General features: G+C 45.9%; 1 protein-coding gene and 1 long non-coding RNA gene across 2 annotated transcripts in view; one reads left to right on the top strand and one right to left on the bottom strand.

Annotated features, from left to right (window-relative positions):
- LOC307044218 (uncharacterized protein) overlaps positions 1-18,883 on the top strand; it is an 80,709-nt gene extending 61,826 nt beyond the window's left edge. Inside the window, exons 9-15 of the mRNA XM_079689300.1 lie at positions 3,064-4,870; positions 4,952-5,125; positions 5,471-5,644; positions 6,594-6,767; positions 7,970-8,143; positions 15,307-15,353; positions 15,480-18,883. Coding sequence (XP_079545426.1) covers positions 3,064-4,870; positions 4,952-5,125; positions 5,471-5,644; positions 6,594-6,767; positions 7,970-8,143; positions 15,307-15,353; positions 15,480-16,033 — 3,104 coding nt within the window. The 3' untranslated portion in view covers positions 16,034-18,883. The remainder of the gene's footprint in view (positions 1-3,063; positions 4,871-4,951; positions 5,126-5,470; positions 5,645-6,593; positions 6,768-7,969; positions 8,144-15,306; positions 15,354-15,479) is intronic.
- Positions 18,884-19,913: 1,030 nt separating this feature from the next.
- Positions 19,914-21,470, bottom strand: LOC307044277. The gene is made up of 2 exons (XR_013809585.1): positions 21,399-21,470; positions 19,914-20,267 (listed from the first exon to the last, which is right to left on the bottom strand). It is a non-coding gene; the product is annotated as an uncharacterized lncRNA (long non-coding RNA).

Raw genomic sequence — 21,470 nt, 5'->3', positions numbered from 1 at the left:
ACTCCCGCAGCACCTCCCACAGTAACTCCCTGGGAACCCGGTCATACGCCTTCTCCAAGTCTACAAAACACATGTAGACTGGATGAGCGTACTCCCAGGCCCCCTCCAGGATCCTTGCGAGAGTAAAAAGCTGATCCGTCGTTCCACGACCAGGAAGGAATCCGCATTGTTCCTCCTCAATCTGAGGTTTGACAATCGGCCTGACCCTCCTTTCGAGTACCTTAGAGTAAACTTTCCCAGGGAGGCTGAGTAGTGTGATGCCTCTGTAATTGGCACACACCCTCTGATCCCCCTTTTTGAAAAGGGGAACCACCACTCCGGTCTGCCACTCCTTCGGTACTGTTTCCGACTTCCACGCAACGTTGATGAGACGTGTCAACCATGACAGTCCCTCAACACCCAGAGCCTTCAGCATTTCTGGGCGGATCTCATCCACCCCCGGGGCTTTGCCACTGTGAAGTTGTTTGACGACCTCAGTGACCTCCCCCCGGGAGATTGGTGTCGATCCCCCGTCATACTCCAGCTCTGCCTCTAACATAGAGGGCGGAGTTGTCGGGTTCAGGAGTTCCTCAAAGTGCTCCTTCCAACGCCCTAACACTCCATCAGTTGAGGTCAACAACGTCCCATCCTTACTGTACACAGCTTGGATGGTTCCCTGCTTCCCCCTCCTGAGGTGTCGGACAGTTTTCCAGAACAACTTTGGTGCCGCCCGAAAGTCTTTTTCCATGTCTTCTCCGAACTTCTCCCACACCCGCTGCTTTGCCTCGGCCATGGCTGAGGCTGCTGCCCTTCGGGCCTGTCGGTACCTTGCAACTGCCTCGGGAGTCCCCCGGGATAACAAATCCCTGAAGGCCTCCTTCTTCAGTCGGACGGCTTCCCTGACCACCGGTGTCCACCAGGAGGTTCGAGGGTTACCGCCCCTTGAGGCACCTAGGACCTTGAGACCACAGCTCCCCGCCGCGGCTTCGGCAATAGAGGCTTTGAACACCGACCACTCTGGTTCAATGTCCCCAACCTCCACAGGAATGCCCGAAAAGCTCCGGCGGAGGTGTGAGTTGAAGGCCTCCTGAACTTGGGCCCCCTCCAGACGTTCCCAGTTCACCTGAACTACACGTTTGGGCTTACCAGGTCTATCCAGAGGCTTCCCCCGCCACTCGACCCAACTCACCACCAGATGGTGATCAGTTGACAACTCCGCCCCTCTCTTTAAATTAATCATCTAAATAAAATTCAAGACTGCCTCAAGGACTTAAAAACGTGGATGACCTTACATTTTTTTATGTTAAACACGACCAAAACTGAAGTTATTGTACTTGGCCCAAAGACTCTACGAAACAAATTATCTAAAGATATACTAACTATGGATGGCATTAATTTGGCCTCCAGTGAGACTGTAAGGAATCTTGGTGTTATATTTGATCAGGATTTATCCTTTAACGCCCACATAAAATCAATTTCAAGGACCGCCTACTTCCATCTACGTAACATTGCAAAAATCAGGCATATCTTGCCTCAAAACGATGGGTCTAAGGACAGAGGGTGTCGTATTGTCATACTGATATTCTGTACAAACTGTGAAGTCCACTGAGACAAATGTAACATTTGTGATATTGGGCTATATAAATAAACTGATTGATTGATTGTATGCATGGTCCTTGTTTATACACATGATAATGTGAATAGTATTTAGGACCATTGTGACGGTCCAGATTCCTAACTGTTTGTTTCTCATGTTTCAGGAGGAGGCTGGAGGAACCTGAACCCAGCTGTGTGTCCATGAAGAGTGACTGGTCTATGGAAAAACCTATGCGCTTCAAAGATGGACGACACTCTGTTGGTCAAAGGTGGGGATTGAAAGTTGATAACCCCCTTCATGGTACCTGCTGCTCTGCTTTCAGGTTGTATTGACCCAGCTAAGAAAGTGTGGCTCTGTTGAATTTTCTTGGTGAGACACTTCTCTGGTTCCTTTCTAATAAAAGCAGCTTTGATCATTTATAAGGCGTATCAGGTTTGAAAGCTTTAAGCACCATAAACACCAACTTGGCAATAAACCTGTTTCTGAATTAGGGATGCCAGAAACTGAACATGATCAAATTTGAAAATCGGACAGCCCTGGCGAATATTAATCGATTATTGAATTGAATGATATCACTGTCCTTTTACCTTTGTACCAATTTGTGTGTGTTTAACGGTATACGTGTGCATAGCTAAACATGGATATGTACATACGTATGTGATTTGTGATTCATTTTCATTCATTTTTATTTGAACGGATCAGCTTTTTTCCGTGGTTGACAAAGTTTGGTATGATTCTACAGCAGAAAACCAAACTCTTCGGGATTAGCAGGAGAAGTAAACATGTACATGTTCTGCTACAGGAAGTCACTTCAAGGACCTTTACCTTGTGTGTGTCTCTGTATGGACGGAGATAATGTGAGTTGTTTCTTCATGATTCCTCACAGAGAGGACCAGCAGAGCTCGGAGGTTCCCAGAGGTCAGTCTGCCCAGCAGCATCAGACAAAGCTGGACTCCACATTTATGGTCTGTACATGAACTACAGCTACTTCACATCTGTTCTGCTCACAGTCAACTCCATGATGCACTTTGTAGATCAGTGGATGGTCAGTCTGTCCAACATGGATCTGATGTTTGGTGACTTTAGTTTGATTGTGTTGTTCATGTATTCTGTTCCAGCTGCTGGAGGACAACATCATCACTTTTGTGAAGAACGAGCTGAAGAAGATCCAGAAGGCTCTGAGTTCAGATTACCCAGAATACTTAGAGAGTCAGAGGGAGGATGAGGAGGTGTTGGACGGTGAGGATGAAGAGCAGAGGAGGAGCAGCAGAGAGGCATTTCTGAACATCACACTGCACTTCCTGAGGAGCATGGAGCAGGAGGAGCTGGCTGACCGTCTGCAGAGCAGTAAGAGGGTTTCTATAGAGATTTAACAAGCTGGATAAATGTTGACTAAAGTCTCAAGAGATGGAACAAAGTATATTCAGATCCTCATTCTTTAAGGATGTATTTGACTCATTGATCTGATTTGTTGTGTGTTCATTCAGGAAGTCGTTCTGGAGTGTGTCAGCGTGAACTTAAGTCTAACCTGCAGGAGAGGTTCCAGTGTGTGTTTGAGGGCATTGCTAAAGCAGGAAACCCAACCCTTCTGAACCAGATCTACACAGAGCTCTACATCACAGAGGGGGGGTCTGCAGAGGTCAATGATGAACATGAGGTCAGACAGATTGAAACAGCATCCAGGAAACCAGACAGACCAGAAACAACCATCAGACAAGAAGACCTCTTTAAAGCCTCACCTGGAAGAGATGCACCAATCAGAGCAGTGCTGACAAAGGGCGTGGCCGGCATTGGGAAAACAGTCTTAACACAGAAGTTCACTCTGGACTGGGCTGAAGGCAAAGCCAACCAGGACATCCTGTTCATATTTCCATTCACCTTCAGAGAGCTGAATGTGGTGAGAGAGAACAAGTACAGCTTGGTGGAACTTGTTCATCACTTCTTCTCTGAAACCAGAGACGCAGGAATCTGCAGGTTTGATCAGTTCCCGGTTGTGTTCATCTTTGACGGTCTGGATGAGAGTCGACTTCCTCTGGACTTCCTCAACACTGACATCCTGACTGATGTCACAGAGTCCACCTCAGTGGATGTGCTGCTGACAAACCTCATCAGGGGGAAGCTGCTTCCCTCTGCTCGCCTCTGGATAACCACACGACCTGCAGCAGCCAATCAGATCCCTCCTGAGTGTGTGGACATGGTGACAGAGGTCCGAGGGTTCACTGACCCACAGAAGGAGGAGTACTTCAGGAAGAGGTTCAGAGATCAGGAGCAGGCCGGCACCATCATCTCCCACATCAAGACCTCACGAAGCCTCCACATCATGTGCCACATCCCAGTCTTCTGCTGGATCTCTGCTTCAGTTCTGGAGGAGGTGTTGAAAACCAGAGAGGGAGGAGAGCTGCCCAAGACCCTGACTGAGATGTACATCCACTTCCTGGTGGTTCAGTCCAAAGTGAAGAACATCAAGTATGATGGAGGAGCTGAGACAGATCCACACTGGAGTCCAAAGAGCAGGAAGATGATGGAGTCTCTGGGGAAACTGGCTTTTGAGCAGCTGCAGAAAGGCAACCTGATCTTCTATGAGTCCGACCTGACAGAGTGTGGCATCGATATCAGAGCAGCCTCAGTGTACTCAGGAGTGTTCACACAGGTCTTTAGAGAGGAGAGAGGACTGTACCAGAGGGACCAGGTGTTCTGCTTCGTCCATCTGAGCGTTCAGGAGTTTCTGGCTGCTCTTCATGTCCATCTGACCTTCATCACCTCTGGAGTCAACCTGCTCTCAGAAGAACCAACAACCTCCAGGCGTCCTAAAGTCTTTAGAGCCAAACCTGAACTAACACATCTCTACCAGAGTGCTGTGGACCAGGCCTTACAGAGTCCAAACGGACACCTGGACTTGTTCCTCCGCTTCCTCCTGGGTCTTTCACTGCAGACCAATCAGAAACTCCTATGTGGTCTACTGACAGAAACAGGAAGTAGCTCAAAGACCAACAAGAAAACAGTCCAGTACATCAAGAAGAAGTTTAATGAAGATCTGTCTCCAGAGAGAAGCATCAACCTGTTCCACTGTCTGAATGAACTGAATGATGGTTCTCTCGTGAAGCAGATCCAACAGTCCCTGAGTTCAGGAAGTCTCTCCACAGAGGATCTGTCTCCTGCTCAGTGGTCAGCTCTGGTCTTCATCTTACTGTCATCAGAAGAAGATCTGGACGTGTTTGAGCTGAAGAAATACTGTGCTTCAGAGGAGGCTCTTCTGAGGCTGCTGCCAGTGGTCAAAGCCTCCAGGAAGGCTCTGTGAGTACAGAAACATTCAAATATCATGACTTCAATATTCTCTTCATAGTTTTAACATATTATGTTTCTTTCCTTCATCAGACTGAGTGTCTGTAAGCTGTCAGAGAGAAGCTGTGCAGCTCTGTCCTCAGTCCTCAGCTCCCAGTCCTCTAGTCTGAGAGAGCTGGACCTGAGGAACAACGACCTGCAGGATTCAGGAGTGAAGCTGCTGTCTGCTGGACTGGAGAGTCCTCACTGTGCTCTGGAGACTCTCAGGTCAGGACTTTTCTATCTTCCAAATTGTCTCTAACCTAATGTATTGAAATAGTTAGGTTTTGTCACCCTTTAGATCCTGAGATTGACATATTTTTGACTAATTTTGTTCTGCCTTTGATGAAAAGACTTTACTTTCACACTTAAGTTTTCACCTTTAAGTTTTGCAACATTTAAAAAAACGAAACTTTAAATCCAAGAAGTTTGCAAAAATGATTGTGGTCAGTTAGAAAAATCGGATCAGACGAGTATCTTATGATGGCGATGGGCCTTGGATTATTCTGTTCCATATTTATAGCTTTGTGACGATAAATGCAGATTTGTTCTTGTTGATTATTGTCTCCTCAGACTGAGTGGCTGTAAGCTGTCAGAGAGAGGCTGTGCAGCTCTGTCCTCAGTCCTCAGCTCCCAGTCCTCTAGTCTGAGAGATCTGGACCTGAGTAACAACGACCTGCAGGATTCAGGAGTGAAGCTGCTGTCTGCTGGACTGGAGAGTCCTCACTGTACTCTGGAGACTCTCAGGTCAGGGTTCATCAACATGTTAAGTTACCTCCTGAGTAATGTGTATATGTTGGGAGGCTGTAGCCCATGGGGGAAGTAGGCGAGTACAATCATTAATTACATTTTTATTATAGCGCTTTTCCAGGTGCTCAAAGCGCTTTACAATTACACGTTACTAGGGATGGGTATCGTTAGGATTTTATCGATACCGGTATTTTTCGATACTCTTATCAATACTTTTCAATCACTTGGTGTTCAAAATTATAGACAAGATGTGAAGATTAAACAACAGTCATTTTATTGTAATTTATTTGTATTTATTGTTTAGCGTAACTCTTTCAATGTCATACCAAGCAGGTATGAGTGTGTTTGACAGTGCGTCTCTGGAAGGGGGCGGTAATTAGGGGCAGTTCATGAATCCATGTAAACATGACCATTATTCAGTTAAAACGAGATGCTGCATGCGCACCTCCTGAACCGGATGCTCCGGTCAGCTAACCATCATAATCTGTTCACTATCAGTAATAATGTTAAAGTTACACAGAGAGATTGGATTAACCGTTTTTATGCCCTTGAACACAACTTTTGATCACAAAACAGCAAAGGTAAGACATAATTATCATCATGGCTACGTAAAGTGAAGTTGTTTTCTTGCTCTTTCCTTTTCCTAACATAATTTTATTTAGCTTTTCATCTGTTTTGCCCAAGAAAAAACTTTATCTCAACATCTTATTCACTTTACATTTTTACAATTTTATTATAACATTTGCTTTAAATCCAACTATTAAGCAAAATGATCTCGATCAGTAGAAATAATGGTGTTCAGGGGATTACGTAATAAAAACGAGATCCCAAAGGTCACACTTTGTTTCTCCTATATGTGGCTTTCTGACCATTATGTTTGATTTTTAAATACAATATAAGGAAAGGATAAATGCAGAGTTTTATGTATATTTCATTTTCTCCTCAGACTGAGTGTCTGTAACCTGTCAGAGAGAAGCTGTGGAGCTCTGTCCTCAGTCCTCAGCTCCCAGTCCTCCAGCCTGAGAGATCTGGACCTGAATAACAACGACCTGCAGGATTCAGGAGTGAAGCTGCTGTCTGCTGGACTGGAGAGTCCTCACTGTGCTCTGGAGACTCTCAGGTCAGGATTCATCAACAAGGCTACTTAGATAAAAAAATATTGTATTTTCTTATCTGCTATCCAACCTGTCAAGTTTATTTTGTTGCCAATTCATTCCATGAAAATATTTTATCGTTTTTTGTTCACCATAGTGGGATCTTGAAATATCAAAGAAATCTAAAAGACACTAGTAATGTTGTCAGATTGTTGAAAGAGATTAGTGGGTATTTGGTCGTGACCAGTGTTGTGCTAGTTACTGAAAACCAGTAACTAGTTACCATTACTAGTTACTTCATTTCAAAAGTAACTCAGTTACTTTACTGATTACTTACTGTGAACAGTAACGCATTAGTTATTGAAACAAAGGGCTCCCATTAATGCCCTTATAGCCTTCATTTCAGTTCTGCTATTGCATTGGAGAATAATACAATCTGTTGATCAAGAAGTAGAAATAGTAGAAATAGTAGAAATAGTCTGCATGTGTTCTACAACATACCGTGCAATGGCTTTATCAACTTTTCCCTGGCTAGCAGTCCCTCGGTTCAAATCCAGCCGCTGTTGCTCAGGTGGAGGTGGAGTTGCGTCGGATGAGTCTGGGTCTGTGGTCTTAGCTACTAGCTTCGTCCCAACATTTTGTTTCTGCAGATGTTTCAACAGATTTGAATTGCTGTTTTGGGCAGTAGATAGGATCTTTGACCCGCCAAGACACAACTTACATTTAACTAAAACTTTCTTTTCTTTGTGCTCGACAAAAGTGAAATAGTGAGAATATCTCCAGGCGGAGAAACTCGACTTGAGCTCCGCAGCCGCCGCCATGATAGTCTTGATAGTAAACACAAACACGCCCACAGCGCGTCTCCGCATGTGACACAGGAAGTATCTAAGTACATTTACTCAAGTACTTAAGTACAGTTCATCTCTGTTCGCCTCGCTGTTGGCGCCGCTCACCAACGTCTGGGAGCCGAGACTATGTAAAAAAAATAACGGAGTATCGCACCATGTAGTAACGGGAACTGAGTTACTCAATTTAAAAAATAACACGTGAGAGTAATAGTTACTGCCAAAAATAACGGCGTTACAGTAACGCCGTTATCTTTTAGTCCCAACACTGGTCGTGACTAGGAAAGTAGTTATCATGTTAATGTTACCCCACTTCTGAACTAACCCTCCAGTGCTCACAGTAACCTCAGATTATGTGACGTGTTGTTGTTTTGTGTGTTCAGTCTGTCAGGCTGTCTGGTCTCAGAGGAAGGCTGTGTTTCTCTGGCTTCAGCTCTGAGCTCCAACCCCTCCCATCTGAGAGAGCTGGACCTGAGCTACAATCATCCAGGAGACTCAGGAGAGAAGCTGCTGTCTGCTGGACTGGAGGATCCTCTCTGGAGACTGGACACTCTCAGGTATAATAATAATTCATTACATTTATTAGAGTGCTTTTACCAATGCTCAAAGCGCTTTACATTACATATTGCACATATCAGACACGTAAGAGTGAATACTATGGACAATACCCACAGGAGCAAATTAGGGTGAAGTGTCTTGCCCAAGGACACAACGGCATGTCAACTGCAGTGTTGGTCGAGGCGGGTTTCAAACTGGTGATCTGAGGGAGGATCACTGCGCCACAGCCGCCCTAATGATTATGTATTTATTTAAATTATAGTTTTCAAAATAGTCACAAAGACCCAAACCTGATAAAATGGGCCAAGACAATAAAACTGAAGGGTACTGAGGACTCAGGCAGCGGATCTGTGTTTGCAGAAAGACACGACAACAAGGAAGAAATCTTTATCATCTTAGATACTGATCTCGATTTCAATTCTCATTTTAATTTTGTGACCAAATGTTACAATATACTCAGGGGAGGCCCCTAATTGGCCAGCAGGATGCTTAACATCTTGTTATATCTCTCACAGGCTCCGCCCTCTACTGGACTCTATGGGTACTACCCTCTATGCAAGCATTCACCCACTGAGACTTCTATAGACGTAGCCGGCCTTGGGGTGGGCCTACCTGAATGCGCGCGCATCTCACCGTATAAAAGGAGGCCTCGCCTCCTTACTATCATCCCTTTCTCTTCAGCGAGCGGGCAACATCTGAAGCAGAGATAAGACGTTTGAAAGAAGAAGAAAGAGTTATCATACCTCCAGGGAGTCGCCAATGCTAGAGACCCGGGCCTGTCCTTCGTGCCCTGGCTGAAATAGCGGGCGCCGATCCCCACCACCTTTGCTTCAAGTGTTTGGGGGACCAGGATATGGCCGAGGCGGTGCCATTCACGTTCACCATTCCTTCCGGGTCCAGCGTCCATGGAAGTCCACCGCCCAGGGCAGTACTCTCCCTGGATGATGATCATGGCAACGGGCGAATGGGCTACTCGCTCATTGCTAGAGATGCCTCACCAGGTCAGGGCGATTATTGGGCCGCAAGGCCGAATAAGTAGCTTGGTCCACGGGCCTTGCCCCAGACCCGGTTCCCCCGGGGACCGGTGCTCGGTGGCTTCACATGATATAGGGTCAATTCATCACAGGCCGTGTGATGTCCCTGGGATATCACGCCACATCGCACTTTCCAAAGAGGACCGTGTTGATCTTTTGGGAGCCCCCGTAACTACGGAAGGGCTCTATGGATCGATCTCCTTGCTCACGGGATGAGGAGTAATCGCAGCGTGGCTGCTTCTTGCCCATCCCCAGAGGAAGAAACACTGTCCTACACTCGTGGCCCCGCTGTAAACCCCAGTATAGGGAGCCAGCAGGTGGGCGTGTGCACGTGAGTGGAATAAACCGAGTGCTGTCAAGCACTGTGCGGGTTCAAGAGACGCTATTGCCGGCGTGCTGTTGTCAGAAAACACACCTTGCCTGGTATAATAGCTCCGATTAATGCATTTCACAGTTGAATGGGAAATACAGCGTTAATACGTGGGCGCGCGGCCCACGTGAGAGTGGCCGTGGTGCGTTCAGGGACATCCGCAGGAGAACGGTGGTTTACGTTTGTAAACTCTAGTTCTAGAGTGATGTGTGTGTGTGGGAAAAATGCATTCAGTGAGAACGAGTGCATTTATCCCAGAGTAAGACTCATCTCTCTCCACAATTCCACTTTTCCCCATAATGTCTGTTTCAAATAGACGGCATTGTGACGGCGCGCGCGGCCCCCCTCCCCTGAGGGCGGGCCGTGATGCGTTCAAAGACCTTAGTAGAGAGAAGAGTCACCGCAGTGCGCGCTCCTCCTCCACAGGCTCTCCTGCAGACGAGGGAACGCAGCGCGACGGTGAGACGAAGGGAAAGGTGCCGGCACGGAGATCCCGTGCCCGCGGCGGCCTCCAACTCTTCAGCCCACCCCGTGGAACCGGAATGTCGGCACTCACGGGGACGGGCTGCCCGTCTTCACGGATCTGACTGGCGGGGGGTGAAAATCTCTCTGCCCGGGACGAGAGGGCGAATCCCGCCTCCTCCCTGTATAATGCACAGATCACTACGTTTTCTAATAAGAATGAGGTTGATCTGTATCCAAATCTAAGTGTCTTTTGTTTCCACAAATGCTACACTTACACACAATGTTAACCGTACAAATTTCCCATTCGCTGTGCCTCAGCTGTAGCTCTTGTAAAGGAGGTGGCTAGTGGGCATGCGCAGATGAGAGAGATGAACCGCAGGGAGTGCTATCTAAAGGAGAGCGCTATGCGGGTGCAGGGACATTATGGCCGGCGTATTGCTGTCAGAGAACACACTACACCTAGAGCAAAGACTCCAATTAATGCAGTTTACCGTAGTGGTAAAGGCTGCATTATGGCGGAGCCCACACTCACACAAGAGCGCGCGACGGTGCGCTCTCAGAGATAACACCACCTCTGAAGCCCATAACCACAGCCTCTCCGCTGTGGCCAACAAGGTGGCGGAGCAGACTCCGCCCTGCCTGTTGATATAAGCCACTGTGGTGCTGTTGTCGCTCCACTACCGCCCGTAGCTCTAGGAGGTTGCTGTGACGTGTTTCTGTTAGAGACCAGCGCCCACCCATAGCCCTCTTCAGGCAGGTCCCTCCCCATGCGTCCGTGACCACTGTGATGTAGGAGGTCACCCTTCCCAGTGGACACCCCCTCCGGAGGTGATCTGGGGACCCCCAAAACCGGAGGTTGCCCTCCACTGAGGGGGGGGAAGGTCACCAGCCGCCGTTTGTGCCTCTTGGGGTGCAAACGTAGGCAGGAGAACCACCTCTGCAGGAGGCGCATATGTGTAACCCCAGCGGGACCACAATGTGAGCAGCCGCCATGAGACTCAAAGTCTGCCTGACAGTTAAAGCTGTCACTGTCGCCCCCTGTCGCAGCCTGTGACCCGCCCGGAGAAGGGACGCACATCTGCTCTCTAACAGGGTGGCGCATAGCGTGCCTGCATCGAGCAACACTCCCAACTACAACGCCTGTTGCTGAGGTATGGGGGTGCTCTTTTTCCAATTGATCGTAAAGCCTAATTTGGTTAGGTGTGTGATCAATTGTGCTGTGCAAAACATTGCCTGTTCCCGGGACCCAGCCATGACTATGAGGTCGTCTAGTAAAAATAAAACTCTCATGCCGTGGGCGCGCAGCGGTTGAAGCGCTGTGGCCACACATTTGCTGAACGTGCGTGCAGATAGGGAATCCTCTCCAGGCTTGGCTCCTGAGAGGGACAGGCTGAGACAGGGTGGATTGTCTGACAGTGTTATTCAGTCTATCCAGGCAGCTAGAGCTGGATCCACCACAGCCTGTCACAGGCCAAAGTGGCTGGGATTCCAGCGATGGTGTGAGGAGCGGAGAATAGAGCCCCTATCTTGTGAAGTAGGCTCTATTTTATCCTTCTTACAGTTACTGGTGGACAGAGGGCTTGCTCATTCCACTGTAGAGTGTATGCAGCAGCCATCTCGTCCTGATGAGGGATTTGGCGGCAGGTCAGCCTTTAGTCAACCACTGATGTCACGGTTTTTACAGGGGGTCAGGAGGCTGCGCCCAGTAGTGCGCGCCTCCACCCCGCAGTGGGACCTGCCCCTAGTGCTCGAGGCTCTGGTCTTAGAACCATTTGAGCCTCTCGAGCTCTCCTCCTGAAAGCACTGTCGTGGAAGACAGCGTTGCTTCTTGCCTTAACGTCAGCCAAGAGAGTGTCCGAGTTAACCGCTCTGTCGGTGCACCCGAGCTGTTTACTGATTCGGGGTGACCGGAGCAGCGCGACACTCAGACCGAACCCCTCCTTTGTGCCCAAAAGCCTAAGGATTGCGTTCAGGTCAAGGTTAATTCAGTTAGGGGGTTGTAGTCTGCCCCCCATGGTGGGAACAGGGAAGCTAAATTGCACCTCCTCTGCCCGATGCGTGCGCTAGCATGTTATGTGGAGCGCACGGCTGCCCTTAGACGCAACGAACAGCTGTTCGTGTGCTTCGGGGGCGGGGTGATCGGGAAAGCTCTGTCCAAGAAACGCCTGACAGGCTGGCTCTGCGAGTGCATTGCACATGCCTACGAGCAGGCAGGGAGAGCCTGCCCCACGGGGGCTCGTGCGCACTCCACACGGGCTGTAGCTGTGTCAACAGCCTTATTCAACGGTGTGAGTGTGGAGGATATATGCACATAAGGTTTTATCTCTTGGACATGTCTGGCTCTTTCTCCTCGTCTGTGCTTGCTGGGGCAACACAGGACTGGTGAGGAGGAGGGGGGCTGTGGGTCAGTAGGCATCTGACCCCGTCCCCGGACGTAATGCGCCTTCGCCTTTTCCCGGGCCCTCTGAGGGTTCCCGGGATGGGTGAGGTGCGCGCTGGGCCCTTACAGGGCTGGAGGGCTGCCCTCCTCCTGCCGGGAGGGCTCCGGGAGGGCTCCACCCACTGTACCCATAGAGTCCAGTAGAGGGCGGAGCCTGTGAGAGATATAACGCTGGGTTACGTGTAAGGGAAACTTCTGTAGCAATGGAGAGTCAGGACTCAGAGAGACACGAGGAGTGTTGGAGCTTTGATGTCAAACACTGATGGTTTATTACGAGTATCGGCCGGAGGATTCACTTCACAACTCACACAGCCAGAGGTTCTGACTGCACGGGAGGGTTGCCACGTCAATTCTGAGGCGCCTCTCTCTCGCTAGACCTTTTAATAGGTTCACAGAGAGTAATCAACATAGTGGGGGAGATAAACTTAACATCTGGGAACACTAGAGATAGCCTAAACATCTGGGGACACTGAATCACTTGCCTGACCCTCATGGCCTCGAAGATTACACCTTGGAGTCCACAAACACAGAGAAGGAAGTGTTCCAGCATTCTCACAACCATAAACCATTTGTGACCGAGAGTTGCCCGGTCATAAACTGGGAATATCAACATATAGCTGGAGCAGCACATTCCTTAACCTGTTAAGCCCCAAGGTCCCCGCCGGCGGGGAGCCTGGTTTTTTTTTCAGGACACTGTGTCTCAGGGGATCTTAATATTTAAGAACCTATTAATGTGTTATACCAGATTAACGGAAATAATCTCAGCTAACTGACGATATAAACCATTTTTACCAAAACAAAACACAAGTCTCATAAGAAGCATCTAAATGACCCCTTAGCGAAAAATGCTAACGGACATTGGCACAGAACTCAAGATAAAAGTACCCTTATTACTTATCGTAGCTGCACATACAAGATCTCTGATTAAAGCTGAGGTTCCACAGATTATTTAGGTATATAATATCATCACTGAATGATCCAAACTCGCGACAGGGGAAGCAAAGACAGACATCACAACACGGACCTTTACGTAGCTTCTAGGGAGATCGTCTCACCGTAGCTGTTAATCTGATCAAAAGACGTGTTCAATGGCATTAAAATGAGAAAAAACGCGGCTGAATCGGTTAATCCATAGGTTGATAAAGTTCCTGGGCAATAATTGGAATGATTTATAATCCATAATTCCATTTTTATGTAAAAATCGCAGAGCAAAAGTTAGCTGCTAATGGTAGCCACCAGAGTGGCTGCTGCTTCCGGTCTTGGCTATGCGGCAGTATAATACACACACATGACCAAATAAGAACTATGTGGGAGTTCCCCTCGATTCCATTGGCTCTGACGGTTAGAAAGATATGTCACATGTCAAAATCCAGCAGGGGGAGCCAGAGATATGGAAAATCCACCCAAATGGCCCCAAAAGAGGGTTTTATTTGCTAAATCTGTCTAAAAAGGTCACATTTCACTTGTTTTGCATCAATCTTGAAACAGGGTACTTATTGTATGTTGTACTTTGAATTCCTAAAGCATTTAGTCTACCTTACCATCATCCAAGGTTAGTTTTCACTATAAGTACAAAATATTCTTTGGACGGACACTATCATTTACAGTTTTTTACCATGTTCAATCTGAATTTTCTTTAAAATAAAAACATCTATATTGAATCTGACTTTTCTACATCCAACTAACAGGTTTATCATTACTTTGAGAAAAAATATTATTAATTTAACCCTTTTAGAAGGGAAGATATGGTCATTTGTTCTGGGAATGTCATTTTCGAGCCTGAAACCTGAAAAACAGGCTCAAAGTGGACCTATCATGCTATATTTGAATAATATAGTGTAGGACCATACCTATATAAGGCATATTTATACTTTTTATTTTTCAAAATACCAAACAGATCATGCATTTTAGCCATTCCTCATTTCGCTCAATTGAACACTGTCTTTGCATGGGTTGATTCTGTGAGAACAGCACCATCTACAGGCCTAGCATATGTACTACAGCGTCTCCAGCGCTTTCCAACGGCAATGTCCGTGGCTGTCTCCTCCTGATTGGTGGAGTTGGCCCAATAGCCGTAGCGCCACTTCTGTTCAAATCTGGATCAGTCTGGATCAGATCCGTTGCAGCCCCTTTTTTAGAGATTTGGGTATGGAGGAAAATAGAGAGGGTTGTGTTTTCTGACACTTGGTGAGTTCCCTGGAACACCGGGGACACATGTTCATGTAGAGAAGACGTACAAAAGTGCGTTTTGCACTATAGGTCACCTTTATGGGAGATAACAGAGTCAGGGTTGGTCATAAACATCAAAGGGCAAAAAGGTTAGATATCTTAGGAGTAAAGGAGTTAGAATTATTGCCTAACATTATGTATTGTAACCCTTGTTATATGAACACAGGCGGAGCCCTCTACTCAGGGCACTACACTGTCTGTCCTATATCGCTCGCTGAAGAGAGGTGAGATGCACGCGCATTCAGGTAGGCCCGCCCCAAGGCCGGCTACGTCTATAGAAATCTCAGTAGGTGAATGCTTGCATAAATGGTAGTACCCATAGAGTCCAGTAGAGGGCTCCGCCTGTGTTAATATAACAAGGGATACAATACGTAACCCAGCGTCTTTGTGGTTGAATGGTTGCTTAAAAGATCAATATCCATCCTACACCATAAACACACAGCAGAGATCATCCCACTCCTGTTGGACGTGATCTACACTCACACCTGTATCTGAATTGGTTCTGAAGTACTTCTCCTATTTTATTAAGCGCTAAATGGCTCTGTTAAAAACAATGATGAACTATCAGATGTCTGGTGAATTCTGTGCATGAGAGATGTCCCCCCCCCCCCCCCCTTCTTTCAGGATGGAGCCTGCTGGAGTCCGATGGTTGAGACCCGGTCTGAGGAAGTGTGAGTGTGGTTTAATTTGATTCATGAAAACAAAGCAGCCACCATCTTCAAATATAACCTTCATTATCAAAGTGTCAATAAATGAACAGCTGATAGATGAATAACTGCTGCTGTTCCTCTCCTCAGATTCCTGTGAACTCTCACTCGACACAAACACAGCACACAGAAAACTCAAACTGTCTGAGGACAACAGGAAGGTGACATGTGTGAGAGAGGAGCTACAGCCATATCCTGATCATCCAGAGAGATTTTACTCCTGGTCTCAGCTGATGTGTAGAGAAGCTCTGACTGGTCTCTGTTACTGGCAGGTCGAGTGGAGAGGAGAGGTTTCTATATCAGTGACTTACAGAGGAATCAGCAGGAGAGGAAAGAGTAAAGACTGTTTGTTTGGAGGGAATGATCAGTCCTGGAGTCTGATCTGCTCAGATCGTGGTTACTCTGTCTCTCACAATAAGACAGTAACACCCTCCTCCTCCTCCTCCTCCTCCTCCTCCTCCTCCTCCTCCTCCTCTGGTAGAGTAGCAGTGTATCTGGATCATCCTGCTGGCTCTCTCTCCTTCTACAGAGTCTCCTCTGACACACTGATCCACCTCCACACCTTCAGAACCACATTCACTGAACCTCTCTATGCTGGCTTTGGGTTCAGCTCTGGTTCCTCAGCGTCTCTGGTTCCTCTGTAGGAGGAAGAGTCTCCTCCTGTTCCAGAGACTTCCTCCCTGCTGCCCAGAGAGTTCAGTCTGTTCAGGATCACAGCTGATGTTAGTTAGTACCAACCTGATGAGTTTACTGTAATAGAGGAGGAAGGGGAGGCTGAGGGAAGAGTTTAGGATGTTGGGAGGAAGTGAAACAAAAGTACAAACATAAAAAAAATGTCAAACAGTAAACTGGAATGGACTGAATATCCCAGCTGAATTCAATCAAAATAAGAGATGACTTTAACCAAGCCAACCAACTACAATACACCACCAAATGGTTCCATACATAATAAAGGATCATTTATTGTAATCCTTCATTACAGGGTTGCACAACATGAAGGTGTAGTCCATTAATGCTACACAAGAAAACAAGGACAACACTAAATGAAAACAGTGATGCACTCCTGTGGTGCAATTCCAGAATTCGGGGGAATTTAAGACAAAAACAAGGTTGGCAAATTCTCAACCACAAGAAGAAACGGATGAATCTGACTTTGTGTTTAGTTTGGGGGGTGTATGCACGGTTAATTATGGTGGATAGGATTGTATTTCATTTATCATCTGAACAAACTCAAACCCCTCATTTTGTAAATGTAACAAATGTTTTTTAAATAACATAGGGCACATATAGAAGTGTAAAAGTCTTTGTTGATAATCAATCAACAATATATATTATTACTGTTTACTACAGTTTATCATTGTTTCATTGTTTAAACACAAATGCTGCAACAAAATCAAAAAGAAAAAGCATGCAGTCGATTGAAATGGTGTCTTTGAGGGGAAAATACAATACAGTGAGACAGCTATGTGTAGGCCTGGGACCAGCCACAGTGACCCTGAAGAACTGTGGGTTTTTCTGTGCTTCTGTGCTCTTGTATGTTTTCTTTTAATGCCATCGACCTGCCAGTGAATGCAGATGAAAATTAAAACTGTGCGCTATGTGTATATATTTTCGAAAAAATTCTGTCCATCCGTTCTTGAGTTATAAATGTGTGGTGTTTTTGGCAAAAACGTTTTAATTAATGGCAGCCATATTTTTTGACTGATCAAGCTCATATCCCATGATAATGTGTATGACCCTCCGCCGATGCTGTATACCAATTTTGGTCTTGATGGACTCAAAATTGAAATGTAGGTACATATTTTAATAGTTTCACATTATGCTAATTAGCAAAACATCTAAGTAGGCGGAGCTTACGGGTTCTTGGGGGGGTTTTGTATCGGAACTGGTAGCTGGTCTAAATAATAATGATCTGCAGGAAAACACTTGGTGCTAGGACCCTAATTAGCCTCTAACTACTAGGGAATATGCTAGATAGTGTGACTGTCATGTGTAGGACTCGGAAGAGCCACAATGAGCCATTCCCCCTAAGCACTGTGGCTCTGAGGGGAATGTACTATCTAGAGTTCAGCATTCCTTCAGAAAGTATATAGACAATGAAAAAGCTATGACTCATGAATAAACTAGCTCAGCATGTCATGATCTTACTTTTTGTGTTTAGTATTTACAGTTTTATTTTGAAATGTATTTCCTCTTCTGTGTATTCTGGACTTCATGGCATTCCGCGCAGATGTTACCTTGAGAAGAGAGGACAAAATGTCTGCCAGAGGCCAGAAGACTTTTTGACGGAGATCTGTCAGCTAGGTTAGAGACAGCTGCTTCTTACAGCCCGTCCACACACAGGCATGAAAAAAACTTGAAAAATCTTGAAGCTGGGCGTGTCTGAAGCTTGGCGATTTTTTGCGAGCAACGCGACCAACAACCAATCACATGAATCTCCCGCCCCCGACATACAAAGCAATAGCAATGTTAAAACGAAGTAAACTGGATATAAACTCCCCAAACAGGCGAAAACCTACCAGTTTCACCCACTGTCTCTGCTACCTCCCTCCATGCCTGGTTCCTCCGGTTTGTATCCCGGTAAATAGTTCTGGTCGTAAAGAACCGGGTGATTTGCTACTGTAATATCTCGTTTGGAATATGAGGAAATGAACTGCAGTCTGGCTCTCCCAGCTTGCACGCGGTTTGATTGGCTAGCGCTTGCACTGCCGGGATTTGCATAAACGGGATTTGATTGGCTGATGCCAGCTTCGAAAGTATCGTGAGCATCAAAAGTTAAACATTGCTCAACTTTTGATGCTCACGATGCTTGCAAAGCCATGCTCCGCTCACAATGCAGTTCGGCGAAGATTAAAAATCATCTACGTCACCCCATTCAAGTGAATGGGCGAAGCTTTGAAAGATTTTTTTCATGCCTGTGTGTGGACGGGCCGTTAGGCTGCTACAGGTGGAATTAGTAGAAAGGTGTAGGGTTGGTAAACGCGGTGTCTCATTGGCCAACCTGCCGCTCCTAAAGTGTCCTGCTCTTTTGTCTTGGGTGAAGTAAACCCTACTCCTCAGGCTGTTGGTATTCCTGTTTGAAGCTAAACATGAGGACTTTGAAGGACATGTAACGTTTGCATGGACTACTTTAAAGCAGCTGTGTATCTCTGTTGTTGGCTTTAAACTGTGGAATTCTTTACCAAATGATTTAAAGGGCTTTGTAAACATAATTTATGAAAATGTATAAAGAAAGAATAAATAGACATGTCAGGTAACCTGTTTCGCTGATGGTAGATTTCTGTTTACTTCTGATTGAAACTGTTTGGTTTAATGTTGTAAATATTGGCTGTAAACAGATGTGAAGGACAGAAAATCTCATTTTGAGTAAGGGGTAAAATAAGACTTTCTTCTCCCTGCTCCTTTCCATCATGGCTACAAGAACTGCTTAAAGTGTACATGTTTTGTTTTATAATGATTGCCATTAGTGGAATAAACTAAACTAAACAAATGAGGACCTGGCTCAGAGACATCCACTGCGTGCGCAGATAGTGTTCAAACCAGAGCTCAGGCTCACACACACATCACAAATGTTCATTCTGCCGTATATAATGGGAAGTTGAGTCCTGCTGGTGAGTTGGTAAACTGCAGTCTAAAAGATGATTTGATGTATGTGTTGGTATCTGTCTGTGTGTGTTGGTGTGTGTCTGTCTGTCTGTCTGTGTGTGTGTGTGTGTGTGTGTGTGTGTGTGTGTGTGTGTGTGTGTGTGTGTGTGTGTGTGTGTGTGTGTGTGTGTGTTGGCGTCTGTGTCTGTGTGCTGGTGTGTGTCTGTCTGTGTGTGTTGGTGTCTGTCTGTGTGTGTTGGTGTGGGTCTGTCTGTGTTGGTGTGTTGGTGTGTGTGTGTGTTGGTGTCTGTCTATCACTTTATTACAGATTAAACTGCAGGTTAGTTTATAGATTAACGGTTTGCTGTACGAAATGTCCGAAAAATAGGGAAACATTTGAAATAATAACTAATAAAATAACATTAAAATAGAATGCGATAAAAAAAGTGGATTAAAAGTGTGTTATAGAGAGGCTGGTCCTCAATGTGCAGGTATTTTGACTTGGACCTCACTAAGTAGTAAGTACATGTATGTGTGTGAGTGTGCAAGTGTGTTTGACTGTGTGTGTGTTAGTGTGTGTGTGTTTTAATCTGTGTGTGTGAGTGTACATGTATGTGCGTGGGTATGTAAGTGTGTGTGTGTGTTTGTTGGTGTTAAAGTGTGTATGTGCGTGCGTGTTGAGTGTGTGTTATAGAGAGTGTGGTCCTCACTTTGTAGATCTTTGGAATCGGACCTCACTATGTAGCAAGTAGATTTATATGTGTGTGTGTATGTATGTATGTATGTGTGTCTGTGGGTGTTGGTGTCTGTGTCTGTGTCTGTGTCTGTGTCTGTGTCTGTGTGTGTGTGTGTGTGTGTGTGTGTGTGTGTGTGTGTTGGTGCCGCCTCTGTAAACACGCTGCAGTGAGTTCATCACCAACAAAAACACAAAGTCACAGCTTCATAAAACCCAGAAGTATTTAATCATTATTCAAGTCAAACAGGCCTTTAAAACTAAAACGGCATCATGAAGAGAGTCACGATCAGATGGACCCAAAGATAGATAAAGAAGGTAAAGAATCAAAGAGATGGAAACAGTCAAAAGAAAAATGGTGGTTCTGTGTGATGGTGGCCGTCCTCCTCGCTCCGCGGTTCAAAGCCCTGTCTATGTGAGGGGAATGCTGACGTAAAGAGGAATGAAGTGTGTGTAGTTCATGCCAGAAAATTCAGTCCAAAACTAATGTGTGTGTGTGTGTTGAATCAGGAGTGTGTTTTCAGGCTGAATCGTCCGTCTGTTGGTGGCCAAGGAAATCACTGCAACACAAAGACAGACGTTAGTGTCGCACAACTAACCAAAGGGCAAAACAAGTTGAGGTTAATCCACCGAAATATGTTGTGTTTAACTAATGAACGAGGATCTGAGAGTCACTTTATTACAGATTAAACTGCAGGTTAGTTTATAGATTAACGGTTTGCTGTACGAAATGTCCGAAAATAGGGAAACATTTGAAATAATAACTAATAAAATAACATCAAAATAGAATGCGATAAAAAAAGTGGATTAAAAGTGTGTTATAGAGAGGGTGGTCCTCAATGTGCAGGTATTTTGACTTGGACCTCACTAAGTAGTCAGTACATGTATGTGTGTGAGTGTGCAAGTGTGTTTGACTGTGTGTGTGTGTGTGTGTGTGTGTGTGTGTGTGTGTTAGTGTGTGTGTGTGTTTTAATCTGTGTGTGTGAGTGTACATGTATGTGCGTGGGTATGTAAGTGTGTGTGTGTGTTTGGTAGTGTGTATGTGAGTGTGTTTGTGTGTTAGTGTGTGTGTGTGTGTTTTAATATGTGTGTGTGAGTGTACATGTATGTGCGTGGGTATGTAATTGTGTGAGTGTGTGTGTTATTGAGTATATGTCTGTTAGTGTGTGCATGTTTGTGCATGTGTGTGTTATAGAGTGTGGTCCTCACTTTGAAGGTCCTTTGACTCAGAACTCACTATGTATTAAGTACATGTACGTGTGTGAGTGTGTGTGCAAGTGTGTTTGTGAGTGTTAGTGTGTATAAGTGTGTGTGTGTGCGTGGTATAATGTGTTAGTGTGTATGTTTGTCTGCGTGTTGGTGTTAGATTGTTAGTGGGTATGTGTGTGTATGTTATTGTGTGGATGTGTGTATGTGTGTGTATGGGTGAATTTGTGTTGTTATAGAGAGGTTGGTCCTCACTGTGTAGGTCTTTTGACTCAGACCTCACTAAGTAGCATAGTGTCTGTGTGTGTGTGTGTGTGTGTGTGTGTGTGTGTGTGTGTGTGTGTGTGTGTGTGTGTGTGTGTGTGTGTGTGTGTGTGTGTGTGTGTGTGTGTGTGTGTGTGTGTGTGTGTGTGTGTGTGTGTGTGTGTGTGTGTGTGTGTGTGTGTGTGTGTGTGTGTGTGTGTGTGTGTGTGTTGTGTGTGTACCTGAGGATGGTGGGCAGCTCTGGGCTCCTGTAGATGAACTTGTGTTTGTAGTTCAGGGTGGAGGGGAACGGG

This window comes from Notothenia rossii (assembly GCF_949606895.1).
Source record: "Notothenia rossii genome assembly, chromosome: 6".
NCBI lineage: Eukaryota > Metazoa > Chordata > Actinopteri > Perciformes > Nototheniidae > Notothenia > Notothenia rossii.
This window is presented reverse-complemented; position numbering and strand designations above follow the sequence as displayed.